Source organism: Rhea americana, unplaced genomic scaffold (assembly GCF_003343005.1).
Source record: "Rhea americana isolate MKP2758 unplaced genomic scaffold, rheAme1 scaffold_9, whole genome shotgun sequence".
In the NCBI taxonomy this organism is placed as follows: Eukaryota; Metazoa; Chordata; class Aves; order Rheiformes; family Rheidae; genus Rhea; species Rhea americana.
This window is the reverse complement of record NW_028187088.1, coordinates 7,686,790-7,707,712: the sequence shown is the minus strand read 5'-3', so window position 1 is coordinate 7,707,712 and position 20,923 is coordinate 7,686,790. Positions and strand designations below refer to the sequence as shown.

Below are 20,923 nucleotides of genomic sequence, written 5' to 3'. Positions count from 1 at the left end.
CTGAGGCCGGCGAGGGGGCGGTTGGCGCTGAGGCCGGCGGTGCCCGGTGCCGGGCTCACGCTCAGTCTGCGTACCCGCAGGCGGCGGGCGATGCCGCGCAGAGGCCGGGCCCGGCCCGCTTCCCGTTCCCCTACACGCCCTACCTCATCCAGGAGCGGTTCATGGCCGCGCTGTACAGCGCTTTGGAGGCCGGCCAGGTCGGGATCTTCGAGAGCCCCACGGGCACGGTGAGCCAGTGCGGCAGGGCCGCGCCTGCCGGCGTTAGGGAGGGCGGTACGGTGCCAGGGAGCCGGTCCCGGGCGGGCGGTCGCGTGGGGGGCGGAAGGYGGCCCTGCCTGGGGTGGGGGTGCAGGGGCGGCGGTGCCTGGGGCTCGGCTGCCTCACAGACAGTGAGCCCATGGTTCTGGCTTGGAGGCCTGTTGGCCCTCTGTGTAGCGCTCGTGGCAGGACTGTGCTGGCACTGGTGTCAACAGCCTGCCCCAGGCAGGTGCAAGGGGAAAAGCAGAAAGAAACCATTTACGAGGGAAATGATGAATAATGAAATGTGAAATCTCCTGTATCTGTGCACATAGTCTTGGCTTGGTCCTGCTAAGCTGGAACTGTCACCACATGCATCTCTTCTTTGGAGGAGCATGCGGTGTGATTGTTAGTGACACCAATGCTTCAGCTATGTGTGGCTTGTCTTTTTTTTTTTTAATGACAGGGAAAGTCTTTAAGTCTTATCTGCGGAGCCCTCTCCTGGCTTAGAGACTTTGAGGAGAAAAAGAAGCAGGAGGAGGCCCGTCTTCTAGCACTTGAGCACAATGGACAGGAGGAGAAAAAGCTGCTGACTTCGGATGAGTCCCTTCAGAAAGGAACTTTGGATGAGTCTGGGCGTCCAGATAGCAAAGGCTCAACCAAGGAACCAGACTGGATTACTGCGTTTATACAGAAGAAAGAAGAACAGGATATGGTGGACAGACTAAAGGTTGAGAAATGCCCTTTTGTAGAGAAAAGGGGAAACAGCAAGGTGCAAGGATCAGAATGGGTGATACCACGGGTGGTAACTGGAGAAATAAGTGATGCAGTCTTTGATGGTGGTGGTCCTGTTTCAAAGGACTTAGTTTCAGTTAAAAAGGATGAAGCATTGCTGTGTGGATGGCATAAGACAGGAAATTACATTGCTTAGTAATGTGTAATARGCATGCAATCAGGGAGAAAGGGATTGATGTGAATGGGAATTTTGATTCAGAGTGTTTTTTTTTTTTCTTTTTTGTAACTCTAGGGCACTGAGAAGTATTTATACCTGAGTTTTAGGATTACACCCATTTCATCTTTCCTTCACTTTCCCTTTATTTTAGGAAGAGCAGATCAGGAGGAAAAAGCGAGAAGATCGTCTTGAGAAAATTCGCCACAATGTGCAGTTAAAATATGCAGCAAAGAGAAAAGTGAGTTGTCCTACAAAGCTTAGAAGTTTGTGCATTGGTTATATCAAGTCTTTTTCATTCTTGCATACACAACTTGACTCGAAAATTTCCAAATGATATCAGGTGAGCTCCCCATATGCTTGGGGAGCTTTTTGTGTTAAATTGCTGAATTGGCCATTCCAAATTTCTGGTTGGATTCCTTTTTATAAAGTACAGATATGAAAAATAATTTGTGTATAGAGAATTTGTTGTGACAACACTTGTGTATTTAGATGGAGAGAGGAAATATTTTGATAGCTTTCCATCCCTTTGCTTTTATTTCAAAAGTTTTGATACTTAAGTTTCTTTGAAAGCTGAGTGTTCAAAAGCTCTCGTGAGCATACATGAACACTGATTGTGTATAACCAGAATAAAATCTGTAGAGCTGGGGTTAAATTTAAGATCATGTGTGTATTTTCATCCATTTAGGTGGATTAACTGGTTGCAACACTCTTGACTCTAAGAACTTTTTGATGATATGAGTCAAACTTCTCAGAAATATCCACGTTAGGTCCCCAAACAGGCAGACTTATTAGGCTGTCAGGCTATTAGTTTGTAGTGTGTTCCATCTGAAGTGCTGACTTCAGTTTTGATCAAATCCTGTCAAAAGGGTATAGCAGAGATGGCAAAGGTTCAAAGACAAATGATAAATAAAAAACCAAATGGAACAAAGAACTTCTGTCTTTTAAAAGAGAATGAGAAGCATGATAAAAGGAGAGGAAGCAGATGAGAGAAATAGAATAGAGACTTGAAAAAAACAAATGATTCATCTGTTCTGTAGTGCTTGCTAACTGCCTTTCTTCATAATAACATGCTAAAGGAACGGTCCCTGAAGTTGGAAGATACTGTTTTCAGATTGACAAAAGTACTCTTCTTTAACAGAACATAATTAATCATCAAAATTGTTCTTCAGCAGTATAATAGAATTTTTGTAGAGGGGTAGTTCTCTGTTAGAATAAAAACCACAGAATTAGGAAATGAACCAGTGAGAGAAATCTTGTGCTCCTCAATTTAAAACAATTATTGAATTTATCCTAATCTTAACTGTAGACAGATGATTTCATTATGTCCTTATAGGTTTACTTGGTTAGGCTTTTTTTACATACTATTTTTCCTCAGTCAATCATCTTTTGTTGGCTTCTTCAAGGAACTGGGTACTAGATTATGTGCCTGTTATTGTTTCATGAGTTAGGAGTTTGGTGGGCCTTTTGCATAGATATACTTGTTTCCCTCCTTTTTTTTYCCTCCTTTCTTACGTGTCTATGCGGGCAAATTTTGGCTAGTGATATCAGTTGTGTTCTGTGCAGTTGAATAGCTTGATGCATTTGTTTGTCCTATTGGAGATTTGCCCACCAGACCATTCCCTGTGTTATGGATGAGGAACTGTGCAGTCTTCTGACCTGTCCATTGTATAAAGTGATGTCAGTGCTACCTCTTACTCTGAATGACAAATAATGTGGTCATGTGTTCCTTTCAGAGATCTGAGGAGGATGAGACAAAGCGCCTTCTTCATCTCAGCAGGGAAATTCTTCTGGAGGGAGGGGGAGCAGATGTTCTAGAGCAGCTGGATCACAACGAGGAGGAATTGATTCTTGCTGAATATGAGAGTGATGAGGAGAAGAAAGTGTTATCTGGGTAAGGACAGGGACTTGAGGGGGTTCCATACCAATACAGTGCTTTCTGTATTGTGCTTGATTTCCCTTAATTATAGGGTTCCTAGGTGTGGTTACTTCCTTGGGTGCTTCTCTGGGATTCTTTTACTGAGTATTTGTCTTCCTGTCTCTAAAGTTGGCTCTGTATTTTGCAAATCTGGAGTTTCTTCTTTGTTTTATCTGTGGAAGGTAGACTTTTGTTGTAGTGCGTGCAAATGGGTGAATTCCAAAGGCTTTTGTTAGGCTGGATCTGTCTTGTGTTGACAGCACAGGGACCTGAAGTGTCACTGAGATAGTGCATCTTTCTTAAAATGCATAGCAATGTCCTCTCTTCACCCAGGCTTGGGTCCCCAAAGAAGCCTTCTGGCTGCTGAGTAAATAACTTGAGATCAAATTTCTTACATTAGAAAAACAAAATGCTCCTCAGGGCATCAGAGGAAGATCCTGCAGATTAGCATTGACATCTTTTGGTATTCTAAAGGGAGAGATGTTCATGTTTCTAAAGACTATGCTTAGACATAAAGAAACATGTGCACACTTTTCTCTCTTGTATGTGATTGTTCTTTTTGCTTTATGCAGAAATCCAGAAGCCATATTTTACCAAGAAAAGTCAAATACATTTAAAATACAAATTTGCTAATTAGTATCATTATCTAGACAGATCCTCTTGCCTTAAATTGCAGAACACTTAAACTACATATAAATGAAGTAGTTATTAAACATTAAACTATTTTTGCCTTTGAGGAATTGTATGGCAACTAAACATCTTCCTGAAGCTTATCTTTATGCAATAGCTTAAGGGTGGTATGTTGTCTCTAAGGGAAAAACCAATAAATAAATAAATAAACACACCAAAGAATAGTATAACACTGATTAGCTCATGCTGGGGGCTCAGGAGCACCATTTTTTTTTAATAAAAGTCTTGAAGTTACTAAACACACAGCCCTACAGACATTTTTATTTTTAAAGAACAAGGCTTGACTTGATCGTGCAYACTTGCACTATTAGTATAAGCTCAATTTTTTTTTAACTCCTGAGTTAAGATCTGAGGTTGTTCTTGAGATGATACAGCCATCTCTTTTGAGATTGCTATCTTGTGGTAGATCAGCATTTTATACCAACTCTCAGTGACCTGATGAAAGGAAACTTTGGGCTTTTCTTTCTTTTCCTAGGCTGGAGGAAGATGATGATGATGTGGAAGAGGAGCATGTCACTAAGGTGAGATGAGGAGGGCAGACAGTGGCAAACAGAACAGTGTATCAGTATATGTGTGAGCAGCAACCAACTATAGCAGAGAACTAGTAACCAACAACTACCAAGTTTGTTGATAATAGCAACCAATACTGCTGTCATTATCTCCTTTTAAACTGCACTGGCTGCCTAAGCAGCTTACTCTGCTGAAAGTTTGTTATGACTTTGCTGTAAAAGCACAATGCTAGAATTATTATTTCTTCTTATTACTCTCCAGTAGTGACTCCCTGTTATCATAGGGACTCTGGAAAATTCAGCTGAAACAAAGGCCAGATGCACAGAAGTTAACAGGAAGGATAGGCCTGATGATCTCAACAGTTGTAAGGTGACACACAGACATATGCCTTCCCTTGTGTTTGTGAAGGCTTGAGGAAGGTATCCTGGTTGAGGCACTTGCCTTCCTCCTTGCAGGATTGGTTGTAGGTAGGGGATTTGGCTTCCATGTTCTTCATGTTCTTATCTTTTCTCCATTTTTCCTTACTGCAGATTTACTACTGTAGCCGCACCCACTCGCAGCTGTCTCAGTTTGTGCATGAGGTGCAGAAAAGTCCTTTTGGCAAAGACACACGTCTGGTCTCCTTGGGATCCAGGCAGGTATGTGGTATGTTTACAAGGGAACCAGCGTGCACCTTAACTTCATRTAAGAGTTTGCCAGGAATTGTGTGGCTGTAACAATTCACAAGACATCTCAGGGGTTGTCTGAATCTCCCATTGAAAACTAAAGCACTGGTAAGTCATGACACAGATCTGGGTGATGTRCATTCTTCTTTGAGCTGTGTTTTTGCCATTTATCCTTTGACATAAATTCAAGAGTCTGTCTTCCCTCTGATATGGAAGATTATAGATTTCTGAATCTCTGGGAAGGTGCTTTGTTCTTTCTCTTAGTATATTGCTTCTGTGAGCATCTGTTAGAAGCTGTTGGGTAGCAGTGAGCAGTCTCAGGGCACCTTTTCTAATTTTTCATCTTTGTTAATTTTTTAATGGGGTTTGAGCATATTTGTAGCAGCTAATACATGGTATCTGACCCATAGACTTTTCTATTTTGAAATCTAGTCTTAGATTCCTTTAGAGAATTCTTTTATTTTGCAGGAAAGGGAACATGCAGGGCACTCTCTTTTAAATAACCACCTACTGCTTCCTCTCTTTGCATGTCTAAGAACCTGTGTGTGAATGAGGAGGTGCGCCGCTTGGGGGCTCTCCAACTCATCAATGACCGCTGTATGGAGATGCAGAAGAACAAACACGGTATGAGCACTTTCAGCCTGGGAAAGCAAATCACTGAAAAAGCTGGTATGCATTAGAGTCTGGAGACAGTGCTCTCTGCCAGTCAGTTTTAGCAAGAGAGTCGCAGGTGCTTGAAAAAGGTAGGTTGGAGAAGCAGAGCTAGAGGTCATTAGTTCTTTTACTTTTCTTGTCCTTCCAGGCTAGAAGAAATCCTCTGAGACTTGTATATTTTTGGAGAGTCTTGTCAGTCAGGACTTCTGCAGTGGAAGTTGTCTCTGCAACTTAGTACTAGAAATATGAGAAAATGTCACATGGCTAAATCTAACTGGCAGGAGCAGCGACCACTGTAGGGATGGGGATGTCACTGCTGGATGCTCTTTAAATAGATGATAGGTAAAAAGAACATGGAAAAATGTGCTTTGAAATCCATGAGGTTCAGCTGTAAGGATTCAAAGTAGCTGTTTTAGGTTATTTTGTATGTTGGTGATGACTTTCTTTTGATTTCTGCTGTCAGAAAAGAAAAGTGATGGAGAGGAGATGGAGGRGAAGAAAAGACGTATGAGTCGCACCGTATGCCCATTTTACTCCTATGAGCAAATGCAGTTTCTCCGTGATGAAGTTCTAGTGGAGGTGAAAGATATTGAGCAGTTGGTGGCTTTGGGAAAGGAGACAAAAGCTTGCCCATACTATGGGAGTCGATATGCTATTCCTGCTGCTCAGGTAAGATATACTGTTTAGGGGTATTAGTGCCAGGGCCTCAAAGACTAAACCAATTTCCTGCACCCACCAGTACTGTGTTACCCAGTGTTCTGGGTGTTTGTAAGCAGTCTGAATGTTTGTCAGCTCTAGTTTTGCTGAGAAAGCACAGGAAGAAAAGAATACCCATTTGGAACTAGTAAGGAGGCTGTAAGTCGGTAATGATTCAAGCATTCTGAAGTACCTGAATGGCTCAATAATTGTGAAGCAATACTGGTGCATGGGTATAATGTTAGCACTTACCACTACTCTTCCTCCTTGCTTGGTTCTCTGTCAGAAGACATCCTTTCAGGGCTTCAAAGGAGATTAGGAATGTAACCCGCTTTTGTACTGCTGGGCTTTTCTTACTATTATTATTTGAGGGTAGAACAAGATTCCTGTCCCTGTATAGTTATAGTACAGTCATTTCCATTCAGCTCACCTCCCAGTGCTTCTTTCCAAACACATGCCCCTGTATCTTCTCTTCTCTTTCTCACCTAAAATAAGAGCAAATAACTTGTCTGGCTTCTGCAGGACCATCTGCTGTGGGCTTTTAATGGTGGTTGGTGAGTGCTCTCTGTCTGTAAGGATAAGAGTGGGAGTCAGGGTACTGTGCACTTCTCCTGCAGCTGGTGGTGCTGCCCTATCAGATGCTCTTGCATGAGGCCACCAGGAGTGCTGCTGGGGTCAGTCTGAAGGACCAGGTTGTAATCATTGACGAGGCCCACAACCTCATAGACACCATCACTTGTATCCACAGCGCAGAGGTCAGTGGTGCTCAGGTGAGTCATGTCCTGGTCTGTTAACCATGGCTGAGCTCTAAATCTGGCAGAGTGCTCTTTCTTGGCTCCTCTGTAATGCCAGGTCCTTGCTTTGTTCTTGTAGTTGTGCTGTGCCCACTCCCAGCTGCTGCAGTACATGGAACGATACAGGTGAGGAGCTCAAATGAAAGCCCAAGAACAGTGGCAGGCAGCGTGGATGCCACAGCTTATGTCTCGTATCTGCAGGGCCTTTCTTGCTTTTTCCCCGGTGGAAGGTTATTTGCATTAATACTCTTGCAGATGAAGAGCTACTGGCTTCGTTATCTCTGTCTAGAACCCATCTTAAGTGAGACTCCTGGGGCTGGTATTAAGCAGTGAAAAGGGGGGAACCTTGGGGATTCTGGCTTTCCCTTATCCTCTCAGTTGCTTTCCCAATATCTCCTCCTAATCACTCCTGCTTTGTGATACCCAGCTTCAAAAGCTCCAGTCTTTCATGTATCTTGTAGTCCTTAGCCTTTCATGTGCTGACTGAACTCTGAGGAGGAGGAAGCTGTATGTGGTTTTCGGCTCTGGTCAAATCTTGCATCTTGTCATCCCTGCAGCGATTGATTATTGTGATCACTGCTAATACCTTTGAATATGTGCAGCATTATCACAACATGGACTTGGAGCATCACTGCTGTTTATAATAAGCAAACTATAATTAGTATGTAAGGAGAGAGACAACGGTAGGAACAGTGAAGTGCCTGGGCTGCAGGGGTGAATGCTCTGGGATGACGTCAGGGAGGATATTCAGGGGTCTGTGCCCTGTCACAAATAGGGAGAGTGAACCTAGGAGAAGCCATTCTTGGTTCCTGTCTCCCTAAAACAAAGGAGAGTTCAGATGATTGTCTCTGCAGTTTATTCCTGAAGATGTTTTAGGATCTAATACCAGTCTGTTATTTCATAGGAAACGTCTAAAGGCAAAGAACCTGATGTACATTAAACAGATCCTGTATTTGCTGCAGCAGTTTGTGGCTGTGCTAGGAGGTAAGAAAATGTTCTGTCTCTGGATATGTTTAGACTCTGAGCCAGTTGGTGCTTCCTTGGAGTACTGTGTCCCTCTTCCTTTTCTACAGAGGTGGAAAGGAGTTGTTGCTCATGTATAGGCTTGGACACTAGTAATTTCTTTACTTGATCTGTTTTGTACCATGTCATTGTAGACTAGTTTCTGCCTGAACCCCTCTTGTTTAATAAGCTGAGGAGCAGCAGATGATGGTGTAAGTTGTTAATGAGGCAGTTTCCTTCTCTTTCTGTGCAGTTCTCAGATGTGATTTGAGTGGAGGGGCGCTGCAGTGCTAAGTGAGGAAGATGGCAGACGTGACAGTGATCAGGGCACAAAAATGGCACAGAATAAATCTGAATCATCAGGTGGCAAAGTCTCTGGGTACGGCAGGCATTCCTCTGCAGAGGGAATCTTTCTTGAGTGAAGTTTTTCCTTTGTGGAAAAAATATTACTTTGCTGTAATCTTTAAATCCACAAACATTCACAGAGTTTCTTTCCTGTAATGCCTTGAGGAGAGCCTGTTTTTCATAAAGAACTTCCTCCTCATCGAGGGGAAATGCAGCTGTCTGGGGCAGGGGCTTGTTGGTGCTCTCTTCCCTTCTCTCAAATGCACGACTTCTTTTCCTCCTTTGTTCCTGCCAGTCTTCTCCTCCCCACACCCAACTAAGTGCTTTCATGAGAAAATGCAGCCTGTGTACAGCTTCATGACTGAGGCTGCAGAAATGAGATGTTAGGTGGGTGTTAGATGCTAGGACATAAAACACAGTGAGTGGCAGCAGTTAATATTGTTCTGTCTGTCAAGTGTCTGGGTGCAGAGCTGTCCTCAGGCTTTCTCTTCTTCCCAATCACCTGCAAGCATAGGCACATCCTAGCTCCCTGGTGCTGCACTGAGGAGGGGTGAGGGATGTACTGCAGTCTCTGTCCCTTCATCTCTGCAGCATGATGACTATGTAGTTGTGAGCGTTTGTATGCACCCACCCTACCTGCTGCCTCCTGCTACAGAAAGAGTGTAGGTAGCATTTCTTAGGATGCAACAGAACACTTGTCCTACGCTTCAGGGCTAACTTACAGGAGAAAGAAAAACAAACTGAGCAGGGGCTGATGTTTTGCCTGTACAGCTACTTTTTCCAGATGTATAGTTAATTCCTGTTTCTGTGCTGGCAYAATGCAACTTTCAGATCATTTAATCGCTTGCTTAATTCTAAAACAGATCCGCTGTAAGCTTTCCTTCAATTGATTTTGTATTTTACAGGTAATGTGAACCAAAATCCTAACTCTCAGACAATTTCCCAAACAGGTAAGACTGGAGTTAACACCTGGGGTGTTTGGCTATCAGGTAGGAACATGGGTGTTGGGCACTAAGGGGCTGCAGACCCAGCAGCTAATTCCGTATTTTTTCCCCCCTCTCTTTCAGGGATAGTGCTAAAATCCATCAATGACTTTCTGTTTCAGAGCCAGATTGACAATATCAACCTCTTCAAGGTAGTGCAAATGTTTTCTTCAGCTAGGGCGCAGGTGGTTAGTTGCTCGGGGTTATCAGGATGCCTATGTGTGAGCTGGAAGTAGAGTGTAGGTCCACATGGCAGGATTTGCTTTCTGGCAGGGATCTGCTTGCTTTCTGGCAGCTTCTTTCTACTTTCCCAATGTTTAGATCTTCTCCTGCTGTCTGGATAACAGCCCACGAAAGCTGAGTGGATGGCCTTGGGGTAGGGGGAAGCAACCGATTAAACATATATCAGTGCAGGGACTGTCTGCAGGCAAAGCAAGACTGTAAAGGTAGAGGGTGAGGGAACTGGACCACTCTAGTAGCCCAGTCCTCAAACCTCCAAACATCGTGTCTTAACATAAAGTGTTTCTACTCCAGAAGCAGTGCACTTGTGATAAAAGGTGGTTTGGGTGGGAACACTCACAAAGAGCCTGGCACCTGTCCCCAAGAGCTCAGCAAGAACAGCAAGTGATATCCCATGCAGATCAAAGATCAAGGGCAGCAGGATCAGAGAAGGGATGCTGAAAGCCAATTATTTTTTTTTCTCTTCCTCCAACAGGTTCAGCGTTACTGTGAGAAGAGCCTCATCAGTAGGAAGGTACTGCTCCTTTGGCTTTGTAGTCAGTGTAGTGTTCAAATGCAGTGGAAGATGCAGCAGCTGGGGTGGGAGTCTGTCTTCTCCACCCTACTTTGCAATCAAAATGGTTCCTGCAAAATCCACTCTATGTTACCTTTTGCTTCTACTGCAGAGAAGCACACATCATGTTAGTATTGCAGTGGGTACTGATTCTGTGCTGCTTGGCCTCAAACCTGCCAGCCCAGWAGACCTCATGGCATTGGAGGAACAAGCATCAGAGACTTAGTTTGGTTTTGATTTAATGCTGGGAGGAAAGTAAGGCTGGGAGGCCTGGACTGTGTTCACAGACTGATTTGACTGCTTTGTGAACACCTATCAGGGAACTTYATCTCTGTGGCAGGCTAGCAAACTTGTTTTTATTCTCTGCAACTCCTGCTGCTTGATAGTATTTCTGACTTGGCTTGGCAGCTTTTTGGGTTTGTGGAACGATACGGAGCCCCCACAGTTGTGAAGACCAGCAAGGAGAACCAGAAGTTGGCTGGTTTGCAGAACTTTCTTCTGAGCCTCCAGCAGGGATCTGATAAAGAGGGTGAGTTTTGACAGCCTTCACTTGTGCATTTGTGGACAGATTAAAGATGTGGAAAGTGGGAAGGCAGATCTGAAAAATGTGAGAGGCTGCAGAAGCTGCCCTACGTAGTTTTTGTAAAATAGATTTGACTAGATGACTTAGGCAGCTATATTTATTTGACTAGAAGATCTCCTGAGGTCCCTTCCAATCTGAATGATTATATGATTCTGTGTTTACACTGCACAAATTCAAGCTTTGCAGTGCTGTGACCAGCTGGCTCTTGGATCTGAGCTACTACAGGCACCTGCTTGGTGATACCAGCTATAAAAGCCAAATCTTCCTCTTCTTTATCAGCAATGAAACGGGACTTGGGTTCYTTCCATCACTGGGTCTTTGTTCCCTACCTGCAAGTGCAGATCATGTATCATGTTCCTGAAAAGGGCTCATCTGTATGTAGTACTTAGTCCCTGCCTTTGAAAATGTGACCTAGGTTGCCTGCTTCTTCTCTTTTCTGGCCAGGTGTTCCTCAGAGCCTTCCTGTGGAGGCTGAGAGCGACCAGCTCCAAACTGCCTCTCCGCTGATGCAGATTGAAGGATTTCTCTCAGCCCTGACGAATGCAAACCAAGATGGCCGAGTCATTCTCAACAGGCAAGGTACTGGAACAGAAGAACTGAGGAGAGGTGACATGACTTGTGAGCAGAGTGCTCACTGAGTCTGTGAGCATCTGCAGCCCTAACAATATGCTCCGCAGGGTCTGTGGTTCAGGCTAGAGGCTCAGTGGATGTGAGGATTCTCATGAACCCAAAGGAAGTCTTTACAAGGGCATGGGGGCTAGGAATCAAAAATGGCAGAGAGCTCCTCCCACTCCAGATGTGGATTTTTGTCTTGCAATTTACTGCACCTTTACAGCTCTAGTAAGGTTAGGAAGCAGAAAGTAGCTTCTAGGTCAGTATTACCTGCCACTGCCACAGCAGTGTTTGAATACTGGTTTGAAAATCTGTAAGTCCTGGTTTTGAGAGGTAGGGATCTGCCTGAGTGCCCAAGGCAGCAGGGAATCCCAGACTGTGTGTTTCAGTTGCTTCCTGATCCTCTCTCTCCTTTCCCCAGGCACTGTTGGTCGGAGCAGCCTCAAATTCCTCTTGCTGAATCCAGCTGTACACTTTGCCAAGGTGGTGGAAGAGTGCCGAGCTGTGATCATTGCTGGGGGCACCATGCAGCCGGTGAGGGGATACAGATGCTACTTTAACTGCTCTAAACTCTTAGGAGGTCTCTGTCACTATCTGCAAACAAGCATGGAAAGGCAGCAGCTTGACCCTGATGGGACTTGCTTTTCTATCCACTTCCTATGGCATGTGTGTGGAAAAGACCTCTCTTACCTATCCTCTTATCTTGGTGCAGTTTTCCTGTATGAGGGGTCATGCTGCTTATCTGTGCAAAAGCTGTAGGTGCAAGGCCAGGACTGCACTTGTCAGCCTGCTGGTCCTCAAGGCTGTGTTACAGRCTGAAGCAGTTTCTTGAGCTGACAGCAGGCTGCAACTGGCTCTGACCTTCTAAAGGGACAAGGATCCCACAGGGACCATGCCATAGAGGATCTTTCAGAAAAATTGAGACTCCAGTGTTGCCATGGTGGTGGGATTTATTTCTTCAACTTACAGCCCTTCTCCTATTGCTTTAGAATATAGGGCTTAAGAGAGAGTATATCCTTGTACAGATGCTATGGGGTGTGGCAGATATTCCAGTTAGTTACGTTTTTGTAGTTCAGCTATTSCTCTTTCTGAACAGGAATGCCCTGAAGTCTGGGCATCCATATCTATCCCTGAAGTCTCCTCTTTGCTCTTGTAGAGACAAGTGAGGGAAGGACGGGTGCAAAGTGTATGGCCTCAGTGAAATAGTGGTGTTCTTCTGGGAAGACCACTGTTCTAACTTTGAACCTTTCAGACTGCAGGCCAAGAGAGAGGATTGCAATTGCAATCCAAGATGTGCTCTGTACAGCATTTAGTAGATCTGGTTATGGGCTCTTGGGCCTAGGGAGGTCTGAAATTGGAGTGTCATGGGCCAAGAGGGTATAGATTCTAGGCAGTGAACCTGCTCCACACTGTGAGGCCACAGCAAGGCCTAAGGGCTCTAGAAGAACCACCTCTTCCTGCACTCAAGCTGCCTGTTCTGCTTGGGCCAGCTTGAAGGGCCACACTGGGCATTTGGCCTCGCCTCAGCAGCAGGGAGCAATGCCAGATGCAGAGTCCCCACTCTCTCAGGAGCAGACCATGTCACTGACTGAGCTGTGCTCCTGCCTGAGCAGTGCTGTGGGGATGGGCCATAGGGGGGATGCAGCTGCTCCTCACCTGGTGCAGGTGCTAAGGCATGGCTATCCACTGTTCCACAAGGCCACCAGGCTGGAGCAGTTGGAAAACACAAGGTCAGGGCTGGACAGCTGTGCCAGCCCTGTGCTTGGCAGTAGCTTCAGGCCAGAGCTGTGCTTGCAGGATTTCAACATCCCTTCCTCCTGTGTGCGCTGGTCTGCAGCATACCTAGGACACCTGGCTTGCATATCTATCCCCTTGATTTTTTTTATTTTTTCCTCATCATGGGGCAGAGAGCCCATCTTCTCTGCTTCTGTCTGTGCCATCAGCCCACTGTACTGAGCTGACCACCTTTCCARCACCGATGCTCAAGGTGGAGTGTCTCTTTGGATTCTAGTGCCCTAACTCTCCTTGGCTTGTGGGTCATAGGTGGCTGACTTCCGAGAACAGTTGCTGTCCTGTGCTGGTGTGGACCCTGCACGAATTGTGGAGTTCTCCTGCGGTGAGTGTGCTGGGGGCAGGGGGAGGTGCATGGGGGGCTCATAATTTTGCTGTGTGGGGCCCAAGTGTTACTGTGGATGTTTGGTGCTGTTTTGTCAGCACTTGCTAAGCAACATAGAAACAGTAGCAGCAAAGGGGTGCTAGCTCCTTTCCAATCTAGGCTTCAGCAGGCTCAGCCAGAATCGGCAGGCAGAGCGCCTTGCTTTYTTGCCAGGGGCTCACAGAGTAATTATAAGCAGCTGAGCGCTGAGGGGCTTGTGCACTTTGGCTTAGCTTGCCAAACACGTACTTGTGTCACTGCACACAGATGAAGCTCTTCAGCTAGCTGGATTTGTGCACACAGCAGTGACACTGACTCCCCCTACTCATTTTTGTTTCCAGGTCATGTGATTCCTCCAGAAAACATTTTACCCATAATCCTCTGCAGTGGTCCTTCCAACCAGCAGCTAGAATTCACCTACCAGACRAGAGACCTGCCCCAAATGGTAAGTCTGCCCTTCGTTCTCTTTCTTAATATCTCTTTTTTTTGCTTCACTTGCTGATGTTTCATAGGACACTTTGTGTTCTGTATTTGAAAGGCGTGCTGATCAAAAGCCGTGGGAGAGGCATTCTGTGGGATGTGGGGCAGGCATGTTGCCARGTGATTGGGAAAAAACAGCAGCAAAAGGGATTTGGAGCTGCCTGCTCAGAGGCTCTGTCTGCTATTGCAGACTAGGGAGACTAGCATCTCCTATTTACCTATACCAAGATCCTGCAGTTGGTGTGTGCTGGCCGTCCAAAATGGAGATCTCTGAGTGCTTCATGGCTTGAACAGGGCTCAGTGACAGTGGAACATGGAAGCACTGCAGAACGCAGCCCACTCAACTGAGAGGGGTAGCAGATGTTTCTGCAAAATTTTCTTCATTTCTCTGTTCTTTCGTAGGTGGGCCAGTAAGCACGTAACACTGGACACTGTCTGCTCTTGTCCCTGTCTCCATCAGATGTTGAGAGCAAACTAGCACATCTGTTCCAGTGTGGCAATTCCTGTCCATTAGGCAACAGATATAATCATTCCTTCCCTCAGTGACCACTGCTTCACAACAGTAACGGACTGCAGCTTACAAGAGGCCAAACAGTGAATGGCTTTTTGGAGATTTCCAGCTTCCCTACAGAGCTCCCTTAGACTATGCACATCTCCCACATCTTTTCTTTCCCCAAGGCATGACTTAGGGAAGAAGTGTTCCTGGGACTGTGCACAGAATTGGAGCAGCATTAGCTGGAGCTCCTGTCAGCTGCAATCTGCTCTTGTCTGTCTTGCAGATGGATGAGACAGGCCGAATCCTTTGCAATGTGTGCAACGTGGTCCCAGGGGGTGTGGTGTGCTTCTTCCCTTCCTACGAGTATGAGAAGCAGGTGTACACGCACTGGGAAAAGACAGGGCTGCTTACCCGCTTGACAACTAAAAAGAAGGTAATTGTGCAGCCAGGGGCAGTTGGTACTTTAAATGGAGGTTTCAAAAGTCAAACAATTATCTGTGCATTACTGGCCTCTCTTGCTGAGCTGTTCTCGTATGATGCACGGCAGAGCAGAGCGGATGTTTATCTAGCCAATCCCTCCAGTAATGAATAAATGATACTTCCCAGGCAGCTGACCACTGAGGTGGGATCTAAATTAGATTAAATGCTGCTAGAGATTCTGTAAGTGCATAGACTGCGTAGTGGCCATGGAGGGAGACAACCTTCCCTTTTTCCAACCTGCAGGCTTGTTCCCCTGTGCCTGGAGGCATACGGGTTAGGGTGTTCAGGCTGGGCTCTTAAAGGGATTTTATTTTTTCTCAAGCTCAGCTATGTATCCCTTGAACAAGAATAGCACAGCTTAGGGCTAGACAGGATTGTACTAATGATGTGCTGCAGTTCATAGGACAGATGGCTTTTTCCAGTGAAAGTGCAGAGTTGAGAATTGAAAAACCAGCATTCTGGTCTTGCATATGCCACAGGCTGCCTGTATGAACTTCTGCCTCTTCTGCAAGGTGGCRGCAGTGACCCCTGTGTATGTTGGGGGAGGGTTGTGGAAGATTAAATGGAGAGATCCCTGTAACCATGAAATCTTTGCAGTGACCGTCACAAGTGTTTGAAGGCTGCATATTGAAGTTTAGGCAGCCTGCTTGTCTTGGGCAGATCTTGGACTGTATGCCAGAAAAAAGAATTGCAAATGCTTATAGCTGTGACTTCTGTTAACCAGAAGCTCCRTAACTTACCACAGGGCTTAGGAGAGCAGAGTCCCAGATATTTCATAGCCTTGGTGCTGGCATTCTGGCATGTGGATCTCCCTGTTGGTTTTGTTGCTGGTAGCACCACAATTCAGCTTTTCTGTGTACTGGTGCAACTAACATTCATAGTGCTTTTCAAGTATGTTCTGTCAGGGTCCTAATGGTCTGGCTAGCATCTCCAAGGGCTTATGCTACATTCATGCAACTTGCTATACTTTTCAATACTGATCTGTTCTAGTTTGGCCTTTGCAGTCTCCAGCAAATGGAACATGCATTAGCAAAGCCTTTGGTAGAAGTGCAGTAAGTATGACTTCTAGCTGCCTACACACACGATCATACCATAGAAGAGGGAGGTTAAAGTCCTTCCTGGGGTGGCTGTGGTGAGATCATACTGAGATTATATATAAATTACACAAAGAGGATTAATTTAAATCAGAGGCTTAAATAGCTACTGTTTAATAAGTTAAATGGTTTTGGCTTACRCTTGTACTTACCAGTTATTTTTTTTTACTGAAAGACTGATTCCAGCTGGTAAAAACTCACAGTGCTTCTTGCTAACCAAAAGGAAACATGTTTCTTGGGTTCTTTATTGTTATAGATAAAACAGATGTTGCACCTCTTGTTTACTAGAGGGAGAAAAAAAACTTGTGATTTTGGTCAAGATGCAGCACCTATCAAAAAGTAGCTCAGTTAACTGCAGAATTTTCAGTAAATTGAAATATTCAATACCAGGAAATTTTATTCAATGTATATTTTTTAATATATTTAGAAAGCTAATTGATTCACTAGGCAAGGGGAACTATTACCTGTAATTAGTTGGTGATTTAGCTTGATCTTTTCACTGTCCTCAAAGATCTTGCAGCCAGAGAGAGTCTCCTCATCTGSCCCCTCTGTATCTTTATTCCTAGATGGAGGAGGTGGATCACACTTTCCTGCCTTCCAACACTCAGATGATTTTTAACTTTTTATAGAATTGGACAAGTCTGCCTAAGATGAAAGGGAATGGTGTTGCTGCTCCTTCCAGAGCCCAGTGGAAAGGTGTTAGAGTGAACATGTRGTGTTTTTGTAGGGTGGAGGGGAAAAGTGCTGGTTAGGTCATTTTTCTCAGGCAGTGTGTCCTTCCCCTGTCTTACTACGGTGCAGTTTTTAACAGCATGGGATTAAAATAATTTGTTTTCTTTGGTATGTTAGCTTCCTGTTGCTGCAACTAACACATTGTACCTTTGACAGATCTTTCAGGAGCCTAAGAAAGCCAACCAGGTGGAACAGGTGCTGGTGGAATATGCCAAGTGCATAAAGGTAGGCAGAAGTAGCAGTCTGCTGAGAGTGAAGTATCCTAGCTCTGTAGAGGAGTGTTGCTGAAGAGGGCATTGTAGCTTTTAACAAGGAAACAAGTGTTTAACAAGAAAAGAGGGCTCTCACGCAGGTATGCCCAGTGTTTCTGAAGCACAGAATTCTTCCCAACTCTGGTTTAATGGGTTGGTTCCTCTCCTGCAGCGCTGCAGCCATGTGGGAGGCCAGATGACAGGAGCCCTGCTGTTTTCTGTAGTTGGAGGGAAAATGAGTGAAGGGATCAACTTCTCTGATGACCTGGGAAGGTRAGATGGCTGCTTTAAGGTGGGCACGCAGCTTGTGGTGCTGTGACTCTGAGCAGGATGCATGGGTCAGTCCTTGCATAGATAGAAAACTCTGGGGAGCTCATGACTTTGGCTGAGGCTTAAACTAATGGGACCAAGCCTGCTGACTGGTGTAAAACTCCTGATTAGTAACTTATCCAGAGTACTTTTTACGAGGGTAATGCAGTTAGGCTTTCTGTGCTAGATAATTCCTTGTTCTGGCACCCTGAATCCCTCTGCAGCTTTCAGTTCAGTATGTGCTTGTCAAACTGCTGTGCTTTATTGCTGCCTTTGGTCTTCAGGGCTGGCTGTCTTTCAGGGGTGCAATGACCTCTCTAATTTATCTGGCTGTCGACAAAATGCTCTAGCATGAGACAATAATAATAATGTACYCTTCCCTTGCAGGTGTGTGATTATGGTAGGCATGCCTTACCCCAACATTAAAGCTCCAGAGCTYCAGGAAAAAATGACTTGGCTTGACAAAACAATGGTAACAGGGAGACTTAGAGCTCTGTTTATTTCACTTTTGCGTGTTGAGAATAAAAGTATTTGCCTCAATTCTTCATTAAAGAAGCCTCCCTAGTTTGATTTACAGCTGCCTCATTTTCAGTGCTTTTCTCTTCCAGCCCAGAGCTGCTGGCCAGGCACCTAGCAGAGTGCTGATTGAAAACCTGTGTATGAAGGCAGTAAACCAGTCGATAGGTAATTCATCCTTCCTTGGGCAGGCTTAGGGAGGGGGGATACAAAATGCAACTGCACTGGGGTAGGAGGGCAAGGAAAAAAGAAAGCGTTACCCAACCACTCTATGTATAAAAGATGGGAAACATAAATATGCTTGCCTGTTTCATGTGTTTGCACACTCTACAGGGAGAGCCATTCGCCATCAGAAGGACTTTGCAAGCATCCTGCTCCTGGATCACAGGTATGCACGCCCTGCCATCTTTAATAAGTTGCCACAGTGGATCAAGGAGAGAACCCAGGTTAAAGCTGCCTTTGGATCAGCATTTGCAGAATTAAGAAAGGTCAGAACTTGTATCTTATGTACTGCTATGGAAACTCTTTCTCTTGTACTAATTTGTACTTGCCCAAACCCTCACACTGGCTCTTTAGTGTAAGGCCAGGAACAAACTGTCAGGTTTCTTCTGTTCTTAGTTCCATCGAGGGAAGTTGGACACTTCATGATGGAGACCAGAAGACTGATCTGTAGGTCAGCTCTATGTGAGCTACTGCTTTTGAAGAACAGCTGGCTGCTGCTCTTCTGTACCAAAGATTTTGGGAATCTCCTCTTGCCTCCTTTGTGGATGGTTTTTGTTCAGTATCTGGGCACTGTGGTGGTGAGACCTGCACCTTCAGCATCATAACCAGGAAGGAAACTAGTTGTAGTCCTGACACTAGTGAAAGCAGCAGCAGACTCAGATTTGTTTATAATTGTTCAAGTTTTATTTAAATTGATTAAATATTTTCAACCCAGACACTTAAGTATGGGGATATCATAATTATTTCAACTGAACACATCTGCTTTTTTCCTTCAACCACCAGGATTAGGGGGGGGGCTTGGTGATGAATGAAATCAAAGCTTTCCCACAGGAATTTTAGATAATAGGCTATTAGCTTGTGTCATGTTGGCTTACAGAGTGAGACTAGCTGGGGGTACCATTTTGATCCCCTTCTCTCTGCCTTGCTTCAAGCAGTTGATAAATTCAGGGCGTGGCTCCTCCTTTCAAAGGAAGTAAGGATATGGCTGCAATGCACTGCAGCACTTCTCCTCTGATCATGCTTAATCATATAATTATGATCTTATCTCTTTCTTACTGCACAGGTTTTTCAAGTTAGAAAGTAGCTTGCTGTGGAAAATGGTTACATTCTTTTTTAGTGCAACTGCCCTGAGGTTCTTTCCTAAGTCACAGGTCAGTGGTAGAGGGCAGTTATGCTATCCAACAGCCATTCCCAGCACTTCCTGTCATCAGGAACAAGCCTGTTTACAGGAGCTGCTTTGTCTTCTTGCCTGTTTCAGCAGCTGGGTGCTACCTCTTAAGGCTCTTCTCAGTGAAATAAGTACTTCTAATTAGACACAGAACTGGTACCCCCTGCATCTACAGAGCGTCTAGCTCCCTTCTATGTTAATTAGTCCCCCAGAGAAAAAACGCTGCTTCTGTCTCTCCAGCACCTTCAGTGGGTAGTGAGCCTCCTCACTCTGCCAAACGCACTGCCTTAACCTCAGTGAAAGCAGCTGCTGGAATGATGGATGCCTTCTTATAACAGCCCCTGGCTTCAGGTGCTGTGGCAYATGGTGCTGGTTTCTAAGGCTCACCTCAGCCTGAGATCAAAAGGGACAGCTGGGCCCTTTCTTAAGACACGCTTAATTGAGCACACTTCGCTGCTAGAAGAGTGAAGGCTATGAGGACCTGCTTCCTTGAGTTTTATTGCCTTTTTTTCAGAAACCAATCAGCAGCAAAGAACTGCCATAAGCCAAGTACAAAGACAATTAAGGGTAGAGGCACCAGTAATTATACCCCCATAAAGGGGCAGATGGACATACACACATGCACACTCTTCAGCACCCAGCTCATATTCAAGAATTCACACCCAGCAATAACCAAGCAAACAAGAGCTTCAGCAAGCAAACAGCATGGAGACAGATGAAGCAAAGGCTGTTTTTGCCTGCAAGAGATGCTCTTGCAGTCATCACCAATCACATTAAGAAAGACTGAAGGCCCCTTAAATTGGGAGAGATGCTAGTTCTGATCCTCTGAGCACAAGCCACCTCACTGCCCTGCAGCTATGGCAGGATTTATTGAGCCAGTCTGAGCAGCAGCAGCATTTGAGATGGAATGTATTATTGGGGGTGGGGAAGAGCAAACAGAGCAGAAGTAACACTCCTTGATAACTATATTCAGCAGTGGTTAGCTCCTGCTTTTCCAGGTCATCTTTAAGAAGAAATGACAGGGTCCCTCTGCCATGCCAGTGCCCACCCTCCAGGGGATATTTCCGTGGACTGGTCTGTCTCAGAGGTGCTTAGTTTAAGAGTCATGGGACTCATGCTGATAGATTATGCACAACTGATACCATCTATGACTCCCAGTCATCCTCATCTTCCTCACCCAGGGGCTGCTGTGGGGGTGGAAGGGGTGGTATCGAGTCTGACATACGAGCAAAGGCACCAGCAGGACTTCCAGGAACTTCGGGATTTCCTGAGGCACCTGGCCCTTTCCCTGAAATACCTAGGAGGGAGGAAGAAAAGCAAGAGTGACACTTAGGGACTACAGAACAAGACAACTCAGTAATGGTGAGGGGGAAAAAACATCTCATAACACTGCTACCTCAGCTCCCAGGTGACCCAGACACACAGAGCTGTGACCCACCTTACATTCCACCACAGCACTGCACAAGAGCCCACTGAACTGAAGCTCCACCTGTGTAAGTCCATGCCCCCACCCCATCCTCCATCAGGCACTGAGGAGCAGCACTGGTCCTGAATAAACCAGGTATCTGCTCAGCACTTCATCTGTGATT

General features: G+C 45.3%; 2 protein-coding genes across 6 annotated transcripts in view; one reads left to right on the top strand and one right to left on the bottom strand.

Moving 5' to 3' along the window:
* Nucleotides 1-15: 15 nt before the first annotated feature.
* On the top strand, nucleotides 16-18,884 carry DDX11 (DEAD/H-box helicase 11). Of its 2 annotated transcripts, XM_085324144.1 has the most exons (26): nucleotides 16-227; nucleotides 704-967; nucleotides 1,341-1,427; nucleotides 2,923-3,080; nucleotides 4,270-4,315; nucleotides 4,835-4,942; nucleotides 5,506-5,593; nucleotides 6,087-6,292; nucleotides 6,937-7,089; nucleotides 7,193-7,239; nucleotides 8,018-8,097; nucleotides 9,366-9,410; nucleotides 9,528-9,595; nucleotides 10,159-10,197; nucleotides 10,645-10,765; nucleotides 11,264-11,398; nucleotides 11,853-11,965; nucleotides 13,475-13,547; nucleotides 13,928-14,031; nucleotides 14,846-14,995; nucleotides 17,025-17,093; nucleotides 17,292-17,392; nucleotides 17,816-17,900; nucleotides 18,037-18,112; nucleotides 18,278-18,432; nucleotides 18,563-18,884. In XM_085324144.1, the coding sequence occupies exons 1-26, from the start codon at nucleotides 162-164 to the stop codon at nucleotides 18,590-18,592; spliced, it is 2,667 nt and encodes an 888-aa protein (XP_085180270.1). In that variant the 5' UTR covers nucleotides 16-161; the 3' UTR covers nucleotides 18,593-18,884. The 2 variants fall into 2 exon arrangements, with proteins under 2 accessions (XP_085180270.1, XP_085180271.1); XM_085324145.1 differs by lacking the exons at nucleotides 14,846-14,995; nucleotides 17,025-17,093; nucleotides 17,292-17,392; ... (2 more) ...; nucleotides 18,278-18,432; nucleotides 18,563-18,884 and adding an exon at nucleotides 14,469-14,762 and having other exon boundaries at nucleotides 127-227.
* WASHC1 (WASH complex subunit 1) overlaps nucleotides 18,828-20,923 on the bottom strand; it is a 46,049-nt gene continuing 43,953 nt past the window's right edge. For all 4 annotated transcript variants that reach the window (XM_085324150.1, XM_085324149.1, XM_085324148.1 and 1 more), the window contains one exon: nucleotides 18,828-20,631. In XM_085324150.1, the coding sequence (XP_085180276.1) occupies nucleotides 20,480-20,631 (152 nt within the window). In that variant the 3' untranslated portion in view covers nucleotides 18,828-20,479. The remainder of the gene's footprint in view (nucleotides 20,632-20,923) is intronic.